Consider the following 18,354-nt stretch of genomic DNA (forward strand, 5'->3'; position numbering starts at 1 on the left):
CCAAAAGAAACAAGTAAACTTAGAAAAAAAAAAGTGTTAGAAGAGATTTGCAAAGGAAACGACTTTCTCTTTTCGTGATGGCACATCCTGGGGCTTCTGCACTACCTTCAAGAGAAGCACTCCGAAGTTGCCCTGAGAGAGCGGGTGCCAGACCTGTGTAGAGTAAAAAGCTGCAGAGGGCCCTGAGCACTGGCCGAGCTGAGACACTTGGGGACCATCCGTTCTGCAGGCCACCAGAAGCCTACAGTCATGCGCACCCTTCCTGCTGCCTCTCTCCTGCCCCTCTGCCCCTCAATCACAGGACTCCAAGTGCGGCTCATCTGCCATTGGGCTTCTCCCACGGACCAGGCAGGTGTCAGCCTCCAGGCCTTTGCCCTTTGCTGTTCCTCCCCACGCCCCCCTCCCAAAGGCCAGGCTGGCTTCCCCCTGCTGTTCATCTAAGGCAGAAAGGCTCTTTCTCCCTCTCTGGGTGACCCATACCCCAGATGGGCATTCGTGAAGAAAACAATAGAACACACCAGACACTAAGCCCGTCAGGGATGTGTGACCTTGGGTGAGAAACCCCACCACTCGGAGCCTCCGTTCGCTCATCTGCAAATGGGATTAATTAAGGGAACCCCAGAACCCACCTTTCAGATCTGCTCTGAGTAAATAAACGTGGCCCAATGGAGAGAACCCTCAAATGTACACAGTTCAGCAAGAGCTCAAGAAGTAGGTGCTGTTACTACCATGACCATATTTTTCTTCCTTTCCCGAGTCCTCCCGGAAGGGGAAGCAGAAAGCTCAGCACAGGGGGCCATGCGGACTGGGGGTCAACCCTCACTCTACTTCCTAGAGCCGTGGGGGCCTTGGACACAGGCTTCCCCGCTCTGAGCCCCGGTCTTATCCGTAAGATGCGTGGTCCACTCTACGTGCAAAGTAAGTGGGAACTGTTCTTACAACTATTTATTTTATGTCATTTATTATATAACCCTGCTCCCTGCTCTCCACTTGAACACTCAGGCTTTGCTGCTTCCGGTGTTGCGCAACAGATCCCTTCAAACCAGCTGAGGGTTCGGTTAGGTTTTTTTGAACCTCTGTATGGTCCCTAACTCCCTTCAGGTCCCAGGGGCCTCCCTTCGAGGCCTGGGTTCAGAAACGTAACTGACAAGTCCATTTTGTCCAGCAAGGGCTCCTTTTATTCGTTCAGGGTGGGTTTTTGAAACGCAGTGCAACTTTATAAAGTCGAGGGTGCCAGGAAAGCGAGCCTGCTGGGTGCAGAGAAGCGCCAAGAAGCTTGCGGAACCTCCCAGCCCCATGGGCGCCCTGGTTCACCTATGGCCACGGCTGCTGGCCCACAAGGGGCCGGGTGGACCTCAGGACGAGATCAGGGTGCCTGCTCCGTCCAAAGCTCAGGACCACGTCCATCTGTCCTCAGGTACGACGGTGTGCAAAACAATTGGAAAACATCTTCGTGTGGGATCACAGAACCAGCTCCGCTTGGTGGCTCTTGGCCTCAAAAGCATTCTGGCCGTGCAGGAAGGGTCAGGCAATTTCGTCCTTCCAAATACCAGGGCGTCGCCAGCTGTCTCTGGCCCTGCTGGCCCGGCCTTCACACGGGTGTCTCCTCTGCCACCTTCTTCAGGAGTCCAGCTGCCAGCGAGGAGTGCGGGGTGCCCTCAGAGCCGTCTGCATCCCGGATCTTCAGGCGAACTTTCTGGTTGGTCCTTCTCCACTCGGAATACAGCTGGCAATGGTAACGGAAGGAGACCTACAGGGCAGTGTGGGGGGGTGGTTGGGAATGCCAGCCGGCTGGTCTCCACCCCCAGGGGAGGAATACTGAGCTCCTGGGGCACCTGCTTTGGCCCAAACCAGGGCTGGGCTCATGCTTCCAGAAGCAGGGACAGTGTCCATATGTTTCTCATACAGACTGTGTACATACACCCATTCACTCTCCTTGGAAAGCTCCCCACTGACCTTCTGGACCCCTGCAAAAATGCAGGGCCCTGCAGCAGGGAGCAAGGAGCTCCCTTTCTGTTTCTCTCAGGATGGGACCCAAGTGGTACAGTCTCTCGGAAGGGATTAAATGTCAGTGGGTCATACAGTCACCAAAACTCAGAAGCCATCAAGACGTCCTTCAGTAAGTGAATGGACAAAGAAACGGGGGGGCATCCGGACAAGGGAATATTACTCGGCGCTAAAAAGAAATGAGCTCTCCAGCCATGAAAAGACACGGAGAAACCTTAAATGCATACTACGAAGTGAAAGGAACCAGTCTGAAGGGCTACGCGCTGTAGGATTCCAACTCTATGACGTTCTGGAAAGAAGAATCTACGGAGACAGTAAAAGGATCAGTGGTGCCAGGAGTTGAGGGAAGGGAGGAATGAACAGGCGGAGCACAGAGGATTTTTAAGAGCAGAGAAACTACACACTGTAACGTATATAACTACTGTTTATAACTACTCTGTACGTATAACTATGTAACTACTGTATATAACTACTGTATATAACATACTCTATAATGATAGGTGCATTTACTACACATCTGTCCAAACCCCATAGAATGAATGTACAGCTCAAAGTATGAAGTCTAATGTAATCCGTGGGCTTTGGATGAGAATGATGTGTCAATATAGGTTCATCTCTTGTGACAAACGGCCTGTCGTCTCTGGTGCCATGTTGATAGCAGGGGAGGCCGTGTATGGGGATGAGGATATCTGAGAACTCTCTGGATATTCTGCTCAATTTTGCTGTGAACCTAAAGCTGCTCTAATACATAAATAGAGTCTATAAAAAAATTTTTTAAGTCAATGTCAACGGTTCACGGTCTTTGATCAAGCAAGTTCTGAGAAGCATTTGCACACGAGGTGCCCAAAGCAACACTGCTGGTAACAGCAAAAAGAAAAAGAAAAAAAAAAAAAAAAAGGAGGAGGAAGGACAGAAGGAAGGAAGGAAGGGGGGAGAAAAACAGATTGGAAAGCATCCAGTGTCCATTAAAAGGGATTAGTTCAATAAATACGGTACATCCAGACCATGAATCCCTGTTGGGCAGCTGCCTTTCTTTTTTAAAGGACGTTAGCAAAGTGAAAACAGGCAGACTGCAAAGCAATACCTATGGTTTCATACTATTTGTATGTTTAAAAAAATGCAAGTGGATGCCATGGAAAACAGTGTTTGCGGGGGCGGGGGGATGCCCCCACACCTAGACACAAGTGGTCATACCTAAGAGGGAAGACCAGGGATCCTCTCTGAGCGAGGGTCCTCATGGCTGCTGGAAGCCTGTTCCTGTCTATCTCTCTCATTCTCCTGCTCTTTCTCTCCCAGTCTTCTGGTCTCGCTCTCCCTCTCACCCTCCCAGCCTCCCTTTCCCCTAACCCCAGCCAGTCTTGTTGGGCTCGTGTATGGCAGGGCTTACACACAACGGAGCCGATCAGGTGCCCTCACCTCCTTGCAGTGGAGGCTCACACTTGACTTGTGGCTTTCCTGGACCTTGGTTGGGCTCAGAATCTGGAGCGCCACGAGATGCTGGGAATTGCTCCCACCCAGGCAGAGGCAGAGGCAGAGGCAGAGGCAGAGGCAGAGGCAGAGGCAGAGGCAAAGGCAGAGGCAGAGGCAAAGGCAGAGGCAGAGGCAGAGGCGGGAAGGGAGGCCCCCGAGCCATTGACCAAACCCCTGGCCTGACTGCTCTGAGCCGCAGCCCCCCAGATGCCTGCTCTCCGGCTGGCAGCACTCACCAGCGTCCAGAGGACGTAGATGGTGAACAGGGCGATGGTGAGCGCGATGAGCCCCACGGCCTCGAGCCGGCTGTGGAGCCGGAGGTGGTCCTGGGCCCCGCGCAGGCACAGCCAGCCCGAGATGGCAGCCAGGGGCGTGATGAACAGGAAGCACAGCATGTCACAGCACAGCGTCCGCTTCTCCGTCCGAGGCCCCGGGTCCTTCAGCCACTGCGGGGGTGGGGGAACGAGCTGCCGAGGCGGGCTACACGGGGCAGCCCCACCAGTCCCGGCCTGGGGATGGGGTCTAGGCCCATCTTGACTGGTGGGGCCTGTGGGACCAGCCCCCTGCCTGGCGCCTCCCTCTGCCCTTCCCTTCCTCCATATGCTTACTGAGCCTGCGTACAACGAGACACTGTACAGGCAGGGGGAAACTGGGGGCACAGGGGGACTGACTCACCTGTGCAAACTCACGCAGCTAGTCACCCACAAAGCCAGAACCGGACCCCAGGAAGTCTTGCCCCAGGGCCTGCGTGCCCTTGGCCGCTACGCTACACTGCCCGCCACAGATGAAGGGGCAAGAGAAATGGGCTTCGCTCGTGGTGGTTCTGGTGCATGGAACAGGAAGGTCCCCACCTTCCCAGACCTTCTGGGCTGGTGCGGGAGGGATGAAACGGGGTGGATGCCAGGGAGGGGATGACCTTGCTGAGGAGGCGACAGTGAGCTGACTCGATGAGCAGAAGCAGCCATGTGAAGAATGAAGGGAGGGCGCCTGGGTGGCTCAGTCAGTTAAGCGGTTAAGCGTCCGACTTCAGCTCAGGTCATGATCTCACGGTCCGTGAGTTCGAGCCCCGCGTCGGGCTCTGGGCTGTCTCCCTCTCTCTCTGCCCCTCCCCCGTTCATGCTCTGTCTCTCTCTGTCTCAAAAATAAATAAATGTTTAAGAATGGGGGAGACGGGGCCCCAGGCCGCCGAACAGCAAATGCAGAGGCCCTGATGTCGGAGCCTGCGGCCTGGAGGAGGTACAGCAGGGAGGAGGCCCACGTGGCTGGAGCACAAGAGCGAGGGGGCGGGGGGCGGGGCAGGCAAGGGCTGCCTCCCCCACCTAGTGTTCTCCTAAGAGCCCAGCTCCCAGGTGGGGCCAGGGGCCTTTGCAGGAGCCCAGAGACCTCACTCTGCAGTGCTCTGCTGCCCCTTCCAAGCCAAGCCCAGAGGAGCCCGAGGGCATCCAAGCGGCCAGCGGTACTCTGGGGAGCAGTGTGGCAGCCACCGCGTCCGACAGTGCTCATCTCAGTCCCGACCCGTGACGCTCACACTGAAGTCTAAGCTCCTGGGCACAGCCCACTAAGCCCGGAGTGGCTGCCGCCACCTCCTTCCAGGTCGCTATCCTCCTCCTGTACCTCGCTTCACTCCAGCCGCCTAGGCTTCCCCACGAACAGCAAACTCGTCCTGGCCCCAGGGCCTTGGCACTTGCTGTGCCCTCTGCCAGGACTGCCCTTCCCCAGGCCGGGTGCCTGGGCATCACTGGCTCCTCATTCTTCAGGTCTCAGCTTCAGGGGTGACCAAATGAGGGAGGGGGCACAGGGTTCCCCACCCCCACCAGCTGAATCCACCGTGGGGGCAGGGGGCAGAAGGGAGATCCATCCCATAGAGGAGGATCTTCCCATGCAGTTCCCTCCTCCGGCCCCATGCCTGCCCACCTTCCCTCTGCCCACTCCAACCTCAGGCTCGCAAGCATACCTCTGTGAGGGGCCGGGGCCGCTTCTCCACTGCAAACTCCGTGTGGCACAGCTCGCAGTAGCTGGTGTTGGACGAGGAGAGCCACTTCTCCAGGCAGCTCTTGTGCACGGCGCCCAGCGTGCCAGTACAGCCACAGGGAGACAGCAAGCTCTCCCCGTTGGCTCCCTCATGGCAGATCCGGCAGAAGGGACCATCACTAGACGCAGAGATAAGGCACATGAGCAAGCTGCCTGCCTATGCCTGCTTCACTACCCACTGGATCACGAGCTGGGTTGCCCCTCTCCTGCCGCTCGGCAAACTCCTACTCATCCTTCAACGCCCAGCTCCGAACTCCTTTCCTTCGTAAAGCCTTCCCGGATTCCCAGAGGTGTGGCGATGTGCTCCCTCCCCGGGGTTCCTGTGGCACGTTTTTAGCCCCAAGGTGAGCCCTCTTGCTCCTACGCATCCAGCCTCCTTTTCCTGCCAATACTCTCCTAATTGTCCGAAGCAACCAACCCACTCTCGACTCTTGGTCCTCCGGGACTGGAACAGAGCTGACAACAGCCCCGATGACCTCAGGCCTCACCAGTTAGAACACCACACACCCCTGGTCGTTGGGACTGAGTCAGGGAACGGCATGTGTGATGCAATCAGAGTCACTGGGGATTAATTCCTGAAATTCTTTTTTCTTTTTTCTTTTTTTTTTTTTGTCGCCCCTAAACTCCCAGCTATAGACAGCCAGGCTGATGTAAGTCTGGAGCGGCTGGCAGCAGTCTGGTCTCCACGTGGAGTCTGTGAATGATGCCAAACAGAGGAAAGCTGAGCCGGGCAACAGGAAAGACCCTGCTCTCTCAAAGACACCATCGGAGGCTCTGGATCGAGCCACGCCTGAAGACCATGCTACCTGAGAAACCTGTGTATCCAGGGAGAGTGGTTCCCCTGCTCCCGTGTCCTGGGCTCAGAAGACAGACACATGTCCTGGGCTCAGAAGACGCCACTTCAGGGAAGTCTCAGCGCCAGCCTGGTCTCTGGGGTACTGGGGCCTTCCTGGGGCAGCTCGGGACCGGGGGTGTGGCCTTGGTGGGCGCAGAGGTTGTCCAGCACATGAGTCATTGTTTTCCAGACATTTCTGCCGAGAGACAGGACTGCAGGAACACACGAAGGAGGCGGAGCAGGGAGGCTGTTTTCCAGAGAACACCAGTTTCCCCTCAGAAACTGTTTTTTATCCTTTGCTCGGTGTCTCCTGCTGGGGGGGGCACAGCCTGGCTGCCTTGAAGCCGAAACCCCGAGCGGACCCTCATGGCTACTTTCTCATCAATCCTGTGCCCGGCAGCTGCCTTCCCCGACGATGTCAAAAGGCCGTGCCTGGCTCCACCCTGACCTCACACTCCCCTTGCCCAGAGTTAACAGGAAAAGGAATCCCTGCTCCGGAAAAACCAACTCCAGGAAGTGGAAGGGACGAGAACCTTGAGGAAGAGAGCCACGTCACTTGGGGGGGGGGGGGGGATCTGTCCCGGGGAACCCTATTTTGGAAGAGCCAGTTTGGAGGAGACAACACAAAATGAAACCTGCTTTATCACAGAGGGCTTATTACGGACTGTGAGGTATTCCAAGCACAGCACATGGGCCAATCTGCTAGTCTCGTGGGGAGCCTGTGAGGACGGTGCTGGTTTTGCCCTCCTTTCACAGATGGGGAAACTGAGGCACCACGGGGTGACCCCGCTTGTGGGAACTCACACAGCTAGCAGCCCGTGAAGCGGGGGTTTTTCAGGAATTAATTCCCAGGACGTCCTGGACCTGTTTGAGCTCCAGGGCCCGTGCACCCTGAGCAGCTACACTGCCTGTTCCAGATGGCAGGGCAAGAGAAATGGGCCTTGCTCATGAAGTCCTGGCAGGAAAAGAACACACATGACACAGATGACAAGGGAACGGACTGGGGGAGTGGCGGGGGGGGGGGGGGGCTCAGTGGGGCTGCCCAGAGCACATGCCAAGAGCCAGAGAAGGGAGAGAATGAGCAGGGAAGCAGGCAGAAGCCATGCGGAAGAGACGGCAGGGGATGGCTAGGAGGAAGGGCTGGGGAAATGCTCTGGGAAGCTTCGAGAAGGGCCTGGGCTTGCTCACAGACTGGTGGGCAGAGGGCCAAAGGCTCAGGATGATAAAAGCCCTTTAGACAAACAGCAGCCTCCTCTCTGGGAAGGTGGCTGTGCCCTGGTCTTCAGCCCGGACGGGCTTGGGCTGAGCTGTATCAAACATCAAAGGGGAGGGGTGCCTGGCTGGCTCAGTTGATGGAGCATGCGTGCAACTCTTGATCTCAGGGTTGTCAGTTCGAGCCCCGTGCTGGGTGTGGAGATGACTTAAAAAAAAAAAAAAAGCAAAAAACAAAAACAAAAACAAAATCAGAGGGGAGAAGCTATGAGCAGAGAGGTCAAGGGGCAGATCAAGAGGGACAAGTGGTCTCCTGACCATTAGTGGGGTCACAGAGGGACTCTTTGCTGCCTGTTGCTTGCCCCACCTATGAGGACCGCAGGACTGGCTGGCGGGGCCGAACCAGCTTCTCCCCCTGCTCCCCCAACCCAAGCAGGAGTCCTGGGTTCAGGCCTCAGCAACGCTCAGTGACACTGGCAGGTGCCCACCTCCCTCTGGGTCTCAGTCTTCCCAGGTGTCAGGAGGGAGGGTGGCCTCTGTGCCTCTCAGAAACCCCACGGAGGGAGACCCCAGCTTTGGTCAGCCTTTTCCTAGGCCCCCAACCCCACCAAATGTCCTCGGCCCCCAGCCTGGCTTGACCAGCACAGACTCTGTCCTGCCTTCAAGGGGGCTTGTGGAGATGCAGACATAAAAACCCACGCCCTGGAGGACACCCAGGGCACTCTCCACATCATCTGGGCTCAGGTAAGGCTTCCTCAGGAAGTGACGTCAGGCGGAGACTTGGAGGGTGAATGGCAGTGAGCCTCCTCCAAAGCACTGTGAGGCTCCCATCTGCTTCTTTTTAGGTTTGAATGAATGACTTATGAATTAATTCTGACACACCCTACGACACGGATGAGTATGGAAAACACTGAGTTCAGTGAAACGAGCCAGTCACCGGAAAAACTACTGTACGAATGCATTTAGATGAGCTCCCTGGAGGAGTCAAGTTCACAGAGAAAGTAGATGGCAGGTGCCAGGCAGGGTGTCATGGGGACAGAGGTTCAGTTTGGGAAGATGACAAAGTTCTGGAGATGGATGGTGGGGATGGCGGTACACCCGTGAGTGTGCCTAACGCCACTGAACTCGACTGTTTCTGGGGCGCCCGGGGGGCTCAGTCAGTTAAGCATCCAGCTTCGGCTCAGGTCATGATCTCGCGGTTCACGAGTTCGAGCCCCTCGTCAGGCTCTGTGCTGACAGCTCGGAGCCTGGAGCCTGCTTCGGATTCTGGGTCTCCCTCTCTCTCTGCCCCTTCCCTGCTCACACTCTCTCTCTCAAAAATACATAAACATTAAAAAAAAATTTTTTTTTGGTAAAGTGTTTCAAGGCTGGGCACCTGGGTGGCTCAGTCAGTTGAGCATCCGACTCTCGATTTCGGCTCAGGTCATGATCCCAGGGTCGTGGGATCAAGCCCTCCACACAGAGCGTGGAGCCTGCTTGAGATTCTCTCTGTCTCTTCCCCTGCCCCTCTCCACCTCTCCCCCTCTCAAGTGCTCTTTCTCACTAAAATTAAAACAACAACAAAAAAGTTAAAAAATAATAAAATAAAATAAAAAGTATTACAATGGCATATATTATATTATATTATATTATATTATATTATATTATATTATATATATACACATATATATTTTTTTTACCACAATAAAAAAATTGGAGGGGCACCTGAGTGGCTCAGTCGGTTGACCATCTGACTCTTGATTTTGGCTCAGGTCATGATCTCACAGATCCTGAGATCAAGCCCCGAATCAGCTCCACACTGACAATACGGAGCCTTCTTTGGGTTCCCTCTCTCCACAGTCTCCCCCCCCACTCTCGCTCTCTCTCAAAATAAATAAATAAACTTTAAAAGGACTAGAAAAACACATATGAATTAAACCTTGCTAAGAAAAAGATGTCATTTAGACTTTTGTTTCCTTAGCCAACTGCTCAGCTATTTTTAATCGAAATGAGTTAAAATGGGGTGGCTGGCTCAGTCGGTGAAGTGTCTGATTTTGGCTCAGGTCATGATCCTGAGGTTCATGAGTTTGAGCCCCATGTCGGGCTCTATGCTGACAGCTCAGATCCTGGAGATTGGTTGGGATTCTGTGTCTCCCTCTCTCTCTGTCCCTTCCCTGCTCATGTTCTGTCTCTCTCTCTCTCTCTCTCTCTCTCTCTCTCTCTCTCTCTCTCAAAAATAAATAAACATTAAAAAGAATTTTCTTGAGTGAAAATGGATTCGAGGCAGACACTCTCTCCTTTGCTGTCCTACCCACCGCTCCCGTGTGGCGTATTCAATAAACTTCTATCTCCTTTTAAAATAAATAAACGAATGAATAAACCAATTAATTAAATTAAACTAAATGGATTTGAATTTGTGTGGGGGTTTACTTCAGACGCTTTTCCTTGGGAACGATGACAAGTTGGCAAACCAGGCAGGGTCAGCTCACATATGGGTCTGGAAAGCCGGCACCGAGGTTTAAATCCTTTTATCGAACACATACACATTGGCAGACCCGCACGCAGACGCTTTATGTGAACCTTGGCAACGACCTCTCAGAACAATGCAATGGGGAAGGTGTCCCCATCTCGGAGACGAGGGTAGAGTGTCCCGGGTCCCCGAGGGAGACAGGCTGGCAGCAGGATCTGAGCCGGGCCTGCCCTGCTAGCCACTTCTATGTAACGCCTCTCCAAAATCTGAGCTATTCACCCACGGACGTCTAATCTTCAGACGTCAGCTGACAATCTGGAATTTCCACTTTTCCTGAAGAACCAGAAACCAGACCTGGCCAGCCTGGGTCTCTGCTTCCACATGGCGGTTATGATCGGGGGCCCCCGCTCTCTGCCCACCTGTTCCCTCTAGATGATTCTGACCCCAGGCTGGGAGGAAATCGCTTGGCCCAGGCAAAGACACCTGCTCGGTCACCACTCACCTTGACGTGTCTAAGGCTCGGATCACGGTTGAGAGGAGCCGGCCGTCCCTTGAAGTCACCTGCGCCACATACTGAGGTGGCCCGAGGCCAGTGGCCTCCACGACCTTGGAGAAGGCAGGGCTGCCAGAGCAGTCACACAGGGAGCCAGGGAGGTGGCAGCAGTCACCAGTCGTCATGGCCACAGGGAGCCCTGCGTCCTCAGGGCCCGAGGCCCATGGTCCCAAGAGCCTGGGGAGAGGCCCGGCAGGGAAGTTAAGGGAAAGGTTTTCGAGCCGAACATTGAGCGGGGCTTCAGTCCAGCTCTCTGAGCCTTAGTTGCCCAATCTGTAAAATGGGGCTCTGTCGGGGGGCTGTAAGGATTCAAGGAGATGCCACTTGCCCTGGCGCACAACAGGGGCTCGGTTATATTATCTCTGACTCCCCTGAAAAAAGTCAGCCAGGTCCAGCCCTCAAGGCCAATCACCTCTCTAGACACGGTAACAGCACCTCACAGTTAGAGTGCCTGGTGTGTGGCTGGCCTGTGCTTGGTGCTTCCTCGGGCTGGAACCATGCCCACCAAGCACATAGACACTTATCCTTCATGGACTGGATTTCTGGGGCTTGGCTCAGAGCAGGTGAGCCTGCCTTTGAGTTGGGCAGAACTGGGCTGGAAACCCGGCCCCACAGACCAGGATTGTGCATCATCTGATACCTCCTTGGTACCTCAAGCCATCGGGAAAATGGCCCAGGCTGGGGAGAGCTACGGCAGGCCTCTGTCCCCACCAGGGCGGCTGCCCCGAGCCACGCCTGTGTCCTCGAGGAGAAGCAGTGGCCGATGGAGCCCTCCTAGCCCATCATGCCCTTCTGGGGCCTCCACACTTGGGCCACTGCCGGCCAGATAAGCAAGTATCAGCCCAGAAGCAGGAGGAGCGGGAGGAAGGCTGTGTGACCTAGATAACATCCTCAGGGCAGCGGAGGGAGGGCCGTCGTGTTGTCCTGTGGTGTAGGCTCCTGTCCCTCCGGGGTGCCTACAACCCGAACGTCCGTCCAGCTCAGAGGTCAACAGGGAAGCCTCCGGGCTATCCGAGAGAATGCACACAGAGGGGAATCCGTTCTTCCAGCCCCGCCCCAGGCATCGGCCTTAACATTCCTACAAGTGATTGGGCATTACAAGAACCAGCACGGCTCCTGGATGTTAAGTTCTGCATTTCAGTTACTATTGGGGGTTAAAGGTCATCAGGAAATCCGCTAAAGCAAGGCCTGAAAATCACCCAAATTCCGACAGCAGCTCCGTGGAGGGCCTACCACGCGGGGCGTACTGAGAAGCTCACCGAACTCCAAATAGCTGCTGTTAAGTGTCCCCTTCAAAGGTCGCCTCCCTGGAGAGGCCTTCCCTGAACTCCCTGGCCGAAGGGCCACAGGCGTCCATATTACTGAGCTCGTCGAATGTGGCCCTCTCTGAAGCATTCTTATTTCTTCATCTACCTGTGGACCCACATCTGCCTTCCGTCCTTCAGTGAGTTCTGGGAAGGGGGGACCCAGTCTGACATGCACTCCACTGTCCCCAGCGCCTGCCCTGGGTCTGGCACAAAGTCGCTGCATTCATGTCTCAGCCCCCCAATCGGTGGGGAGAATCAGCCCTCGTGACCCCCATACCTTGGTCCACCAACGCCCATGGTGGGAATCAGAGATGGTTAGAGGCTAGAGGTTTGTGCACACCATAAAGGCCCGGGCTTGGAAGGGGCCAAAACTCCAGGCTCGACTCAGCTCCAGGGCTGCTGGGCTGGGAGCGTGAGCCAACGTCCCAAGCGAACTTGGCCCAGTGCCTGGGGGATAGATTTCGCTGAGTCTTTCCAACAAACATACGACAGAAGTCTAATAATTACCCCCATTTGACAAGTGAGGAGACTGAGGCTCAGAGAGGGGCAGCTACTGGCCCAAGGTCGCACAGCTAACAAGGGACAGTACCAAGATTCGAATTTAATCCAGTGAGTGCGTCTGGGGCTCAAAAGACCTGGATTCTTTTAAGTCTTGACTCCGTCACTGATGCTGTGTGTCCTGGGACAGGCCACTCTGCCTCTCTGGGCCTCATCCTTCTCTTCTGTCAAATAAGTCGAAGAAGCTGGTAGACTGTTTGCTGAGAAAACTTCTTGAGAAGGAGCCCCCAGGCTCAATTCCTCCAGAGAGGCGTCTGGGCCCATCTGGGGTGGTGCTGGGGCATTGCAACCTGCCCAGCCTTCTTTTCCCGAGAGCAAGAAACTAAAGGAAGAGGAATCAGAGGGCCCCTAACTCCCTACGGTGTCAACTCGGGCAAACTGCTTCACTCTCTGGGCCTCAGTTTTCTCATCTGTAAAATGGGGGTCATAATGATACCCAGCTCCTACACGCATAGTTATTAAGAAGGGTTTACTCCCTGCTCTGCCCTCATTTGCTGTATGGCCCCAAGGGAAAGGACTTGCCTTCTCTGAGCCTCAATTTCTTCATCTGTATAACAGGGAACGTTTCTAGTGCTTCGACCTCTTATGGTCCCTGGAGGATTAAATGAGCTAATCATATCAATTCTGACCACCTTGTTTTGAGCATTCCCCTAACAGCCAGGCACTCTGCTAAGCAAGTCCTTTGTATCCAGTGCCTGGGTTATTACAATATTTACTATTTTCCAGGCAGAGCCCCCCTGAGAAGGAGGTTGGGGAAGGCACTTAGTGACCGCCTACTGTGTGCAGGGCTCTTTCCTCATCCACCACCTTCTGAATTCTCCTAACAAGCCCCCATTAGGTTGGCGCTGGGATGACCCGGTTTCACAGACGGGGAAATCGAGGCGCGGAGAGGCACCTACTGTGTGCCGGGCCTCAGGGACCTCACGCCGACCCCGAGACCGGAACTGCGATCCCCTCGTTCCAGGGAAGGCTGAGGCCGAAGAGTCTGAGCCTGATCGCCCCGCTCGGGAGCCAGGCTCGGGCCTCGAACCCGGGGCCACCCCGCGGACCCGCGCCCCCCGGCCCCACCCGCCCGCCCGTGCCTACCTGATCCGCGGCCGGGCCGGGCGGCCGCGCAGGCCCCTTCGCTAGCCCCGGCCCTGGTCCCGGCCCGGCCGGTCCCCTCAGCGCCGCTAGCTTCGCTCGGGCCGGCACCTGCGTCCGGACACCGCCCGCCGAGCCGACGGTGCGGCGGACCAATGGCGACCGCCTCTCGCCCGCATGAGCCAATCGCCGTGCACGTCCCGCCCTAGGAGGCGGGGCCGGGGGCGACGGGGACGTCCTGGGCCGCACAGGCCCCGCGGCGCCGCGGCTGCTGGCTCCGCCCCTGCCGCGTCCTGGCTCCGCCCCCAGTCCCGGCTCCACCCCCAGCCCTCTCCCCGCCCCATCTTGGCAGGGGGCACGAGCGGGGTTGGTGGCGCCACCTGCCGTCGACCAGTGCCAGCTAATAAATAAAACCGTTACAGAAATGAACGTGACTCATAGCAAAGGGATTTGTAAGTGTTCATCACCTCCCTTATGTTTCTCATTAATTCTGGGAGAGAAAGTGAGAGGAACCGAATGATCACACTTTACAGAGGGAAAGCAGCCCAGAGAGGATAGGGGGCCATGGAAGAGCCTAAAGCCAAGGTCATGTACTCATCATTCACTTATTCATTCCCTCATGCAATAGGTTCATTCGCTGGATGCAATAAACATCAATAAGAGGGCCTGTTATGTGCCAGGCACTGTCCTCGGCGCTGAGGACACAAGGTTGAGTAAGACAAATACTGTTGCCTTCACGGACCTTAATCCAGGGAATTAAACAACCAATTGTATAGTTAATTATTAATTATAAAAGCAAATTCTGGCAAGTGAGAGGGGGCATATCATGAAATAATTTGGAAAGTCCAGAAATACTTCCTTGAAAAAGAAGCAATTGAACTGAAAACTAGGAGTAGAGGTGAACTAGGAGAAGAGAGAGAGGAAGAATCCGAGGCAGAGAGTTCAAGCACATGCAAAGAGCTGAGGTAGGATGGAGAATTGCCTCAGTATTTCCTTCCTCTCCTGCCCTATCTTTATGGAATACACAGGCCAGTTCAATGACCTCAGTTACATTCTGTTGTGTTGTACTGGCTTTATTTTTCAAAAGTGAAAAGATAAATCATAACATTGTTTAAAAGGTTAGAGGGAAGAGGTAGGAGGAAGGGGACAAAGATACAAGTTAGACTCTTAAAAAATATACCTTGTCTTATATATTTGGTTTTACAACCATGTAAAAATTTTACATAATTATAAAACAAAATTTAAAGCATAAAGATAGCCCTCAAAACAAAACAAAGGAAACCCTGTATCCAGTTGGTACAAAATGACACGGAGATGAACTCCTACTGACTTGAGACCAGGACTGTTTGTCTGCATACCACTACTATATTGTTGATGGTGATGTTGCAATTGTTATTCTGAACTTGTGGCATATTTAGTTTGGGATAAAGCGAAAGCAAAGGAGTACTTACGCTGATGTCAAGGACTGGGATTTTCAGAGGGAGTGAAGGAAGTAGGGAATATAAAGTTGATTACATTAATAAAAACCCTGCAGCCTTGAATTTGAATTGAGAGTGTTGTGATACATTTTACCTATATAAAAAGAAAACATTTCTTTGGTCGGTTGATTGCCCGACTCTTGATTTCAGCTCAGACCATGATCTCACAGTTGGCGAGATCAAGCCCCACGTGGGGCTCTGCCCTGATAGCTCGGAGCCTGCTTGGGATTCTTTCTCTCTGCCCCTCCTCTGCTCACGTTGTCTCTGTCTCTCTGTCTCTGTCTCTGTCTCTCTCTCAAAATAAATAAATAACATTAAAAAAATACATTTCCTAGCTCTGTCCACTGACGAGTTCTGAAACAAAGACTGACTTTGTTGCCATGAGCACTCCTTAAGCCCAGATCATGGTCTCTAAATACCATTTCCAATTGAATGAGCCAGGGAACCTAGGCAAATATCTGATTCTGGGTCTGAAGCAGGGAATGTACAAGATGAACCTGGTGCATTCTGGTATACCAGAAAGCACAGGCATTATCAAAGACATTACCTAGTGAGGCAATGTCAGTGGGAGCCCAACTAAGACGCTCTCACTGGCCACAAATGGGATTATTTGCCCTGCAATAAGGGGAGTGGTTGCAGTTGATCAAAACAGGTCAAATGTTTAAATCCATTCACTGGGGTTATAAAAATTCTTATCTCAAAATAGTGTTGGGGCACCCTGGTGGCTCAGTCTGTAGAGCATGTGGCTCTTGATCTGGGGGGTCATGACTTCAAGCCCCACATTGGGCACAGAGTTTACTTCAAAATAAAAAAGTTGGGGGCGCCTGGGTGGCTCAGTTGGTTGAGCAGCCGACTTTGGCTCAGGTCACGATCTCGCGGTCCGTGAGTTCGAGCCCCGCGTCGGGCTCTGTGCTGACAGCTCGGAGCCTGGAGCCTGTTTCGGATTCTGTGTCTCCCTCTCTCTGACCCTCCCCCGTTCATGCTCTGTCTCAAGAATAAATAAATGTTAAAATAAATAAATAAATAAATAAAATTTAAAAAAATTAAAAAGTCAAATGTACATAAAAATTGCAGAAGTGAAAGTTACAGAGCTTCTACAAATATTTGCCCGGATTCTTCACTTGTTAACATTTCTGAATCTTTTTTTTTTTTTAATATTTTTTTTCTTGTCTGTTTTTTTGTTTTTGTTTTTGTTTTTGTTTTTAGTAATCTCTACACCAATGTGGGGCTTAAATTCATGACCCCAAGATTGAGAGTCTCATGCTCTGTGGACTGAGCCAGCCAGGCACCCTTTCAGTGTATATTTCTCAAGTATAAGCACACTCTTCCACATAAACACAGTACCACCTTCAAAAGCAGGAAGTTAATACTGATCCAAGAGTACCATGTAATTCCCAAATCCCATTCAAAGTTTCCAATAAAGTCCCAAAAGTTTGTTTGTGTGTGTGTGTGTCTACGAGACAAAGGGGAAAGAAAATCTTAAGCAGGCTCCATGCTCGATATAGAGCCCGACACAGGGCTCGATCCCACAACCCTAGGATCATGACCTGAGCCAAAACCAAGAGTAGGACGCCTAACCGACTGAGCCACTCAGGCACCCTTCCCACAAGGTCCTTTAAAGCTGCAGCATCTATTCCAGATCATACACTGTATTTTTCTAATTTTAGTGTCCTTCATTCGGTAACAATTCTTCAATCTTTGTGTTTCATGACCTTGATGCTTTTGGAGAGTATGAGCTGGCTGTTTTGCAGAAAGTTCCTCCATTTGTGTTTGTCTACTGTTTTGTCACAATTTAGGCACTTGGAACAAGAACTACAGAAGTGATAAAGCGTTCTCAGTGCATATATCCGGAGGCATAGAATGTTGATTTCTTCCATTACTGATTATGCTAGCCTGTTTAAAATCGTGTCTGCCGGGTGTCCAGCCTGAGCTAGGATGTTGCACTTGTCAGTGGTGCTTTATGGGAAAAGACTTTGAAATTAATGAAATATCTGGTTCCTCAACAAACTTTCACCCACTAGATTTATTATCCATTGATGACACACCAATTTTTTTTTTAATTTTGTTGTTAACGTTAGACAAAGAAGGTTTTATTTTTTATTTTTTTCTTAATTTTTTTTAACGTTTATTTGTTTTTGAGACAGAGAGAGACAGAGCATGAACAGGGGAGGGTCAGAGAGAGAGGGAGACACAGAATCTGAAACAGGCTCCGGGCTCTGAGCTGTCAGCACAGAGCCCGACGTGGGGCTCGAACTCACGGACCGCGAGATCGTGACCTGAGCCGAAGTCGACGCTTAACCGACTGAGCCACCCAGGCACCCCGAGAAGGTTTTATTTTTAAAAAATAAAGAAAGAATTCTGGAGGAGGATGGCTGCCGGCATTGGCTTGGTCAAATGATGATAATAGGGTCAGCGACTCTGAGAGTTTTTTGGTGTTTTCCTCACGGTAGTGAAGATGTCTGCTGGGGTTCCAGGCATCATATCCTCAATCAAGGCAGGAAGAAGGGAGTGGCATGGAGGTGTTAGCCTTTTTTAAAACCAGATTACGGTTGCCAAATAACTTTTCTACCTCCGTCTTCGAGCACTTCCTTATATACTGGCTCAACAAAATGTTCCAGGGTGGCATTTTCTTGTTATTTTTACCTGCCCCAGCTCTGGAAGCAACCATTTCTCCCAAGGAGCCCTGGTTTTCATGGGGAACGACATTTAAAAACCAAGAGCTGGTTGCTAGGTGTGGTCACTGTTACTATAGTGGTTATCAATTCTTACTTTTCTCATTGTCATACGTGTGTGTATGTACCTCTATATAGACATTTTCCTGCCTGTCTATCATCTGTCTGTCTATCCATCCATCCATCCATCTTTAAAACCACGAGTGCACACCCATACCTCTAATTCTAATCTAACACCAAACTTTATCCCAGACACTTTGCATATTTCTAACTTCCTCCTCTGACTGAGAAACCTATGTCTCATGATCCCCAGTACATCTACTCTTGTACACTCCCCCACCCCATTTATAGCCTAACTCTTAGATGCACTGGTCAAGACTCAGTCCCAGATATATACCTCCTACTCAATTCCACCCCCATTGGGCACACTGGTTGAAAGCGTGGCTCCAACCAAGGAGTTAAATCCATGCACGTTAACTAAAAAAAACAAAAACAAAAACAACGCAACAGTGACTGAAGGCTTCTTGGGAAGCCTTTGAGTTGGGACCCAAAATGTCGAAAATTACGAAATTCCAAAGCGGACAAAGAATGAAGTATTTACGCTGGCCCGTACAATCCACACCTCAGGGTAACTACATAGGTGAAGGGAAACTTCTCTTTACAGATGTATTCTAGCAATAAGTGAGGAAGGCTAGATTT

General features: G+C 52.5%; 1 protein-coding gene across 4 annotated transcripts; it reads right to left on the bottom strand.

Annotated features, from left to right (window-relative positions):
* Positions 1-1,155: 1,155 nt before the first annotated feature.
* MARCHF2 (membrane associated ring-CH-type finger 2) lies at positions 1,156-13,647 on the bottom strand. Of its 4 annotated transcripts, none has more exons than XM_047849914.1 (5): positions 13,509-13,647; positions 10,507-10,734; positions 5,432-5,627; positions 3,714-3,923; positions 1,156-1,750 (listed from the first exon to the last, which is right to left on the bottom strand). In XM_047849914.1, exons 2-5 carry the CDS (start codon positions 10,680-10,682, stop codon positions 1,592-1,594), a joined length of 741 nt encoding a protein of 246 aa, XP_047705870.1. In that variant the 5' UTR covers positions 10,683-10,734; positions 13,509-13,647; the 3' UTR covers positions 1,156-1,591. The 4 variants fall into 4 exon arrangements, with proteins under 4 accessions (XP_047705870.1, XP_047705872.1, XP_047705871.1 ...); XM_047849916.1 differs by lacking the exon at positions 13,509-13,647 and adding an exon at positions 6,315-6,539 and having other exon boundaries at positions 10,507-10,643; XM_047849915.1 differs by lacking the exons at positions 10,507-10,734; positions 13,509-13,647 and adding an exon at positions 6,315-7,132.
* Positions 13,648-18,354: the final 4,707 nt, after the last annotated feature.

Source organism: Prionailurus viverrinus, chromosome A2, assembly GCF_022837055.1.
Source record: "Prionailurus viverrinus isolate Anna chromosome A2, UM_Priviv_1.0, whole genome shotgun sequence".
In the NCBI taxonomy this organism is placed as follows: Eukaryota; Metazoa; Chordata; class Mammalia; order Carnivora; family Felidae; genus Prionailurus; species Prionailurus viverrinus.

Bases quoted from the DNA above. Each gene is read 5' to 3' on its own strand.
- MARCHF2 (XM_047849914.1), bottom strand. From the start codon at position 10,682: ATGACGACTGGTGACTGCTGCCACCTCCCTGGCTCCCTGTGTGACTGC. The intron at 5,628-10,506 runs GTGAGTGGTGAC...CTCTGCGTCTAG, and splicing joins CGAGCCTTAGACACGTCAAG to TGATGGTCCCTTCTGCCGGA. The intron at 1,751-3,713 runs GTGAGTGCTGCC...ACTGCCCTGTAG, and splicing joins TCTACGTCCTCTGGACGCTG to GTCTCCTTCCGTTACCATTG.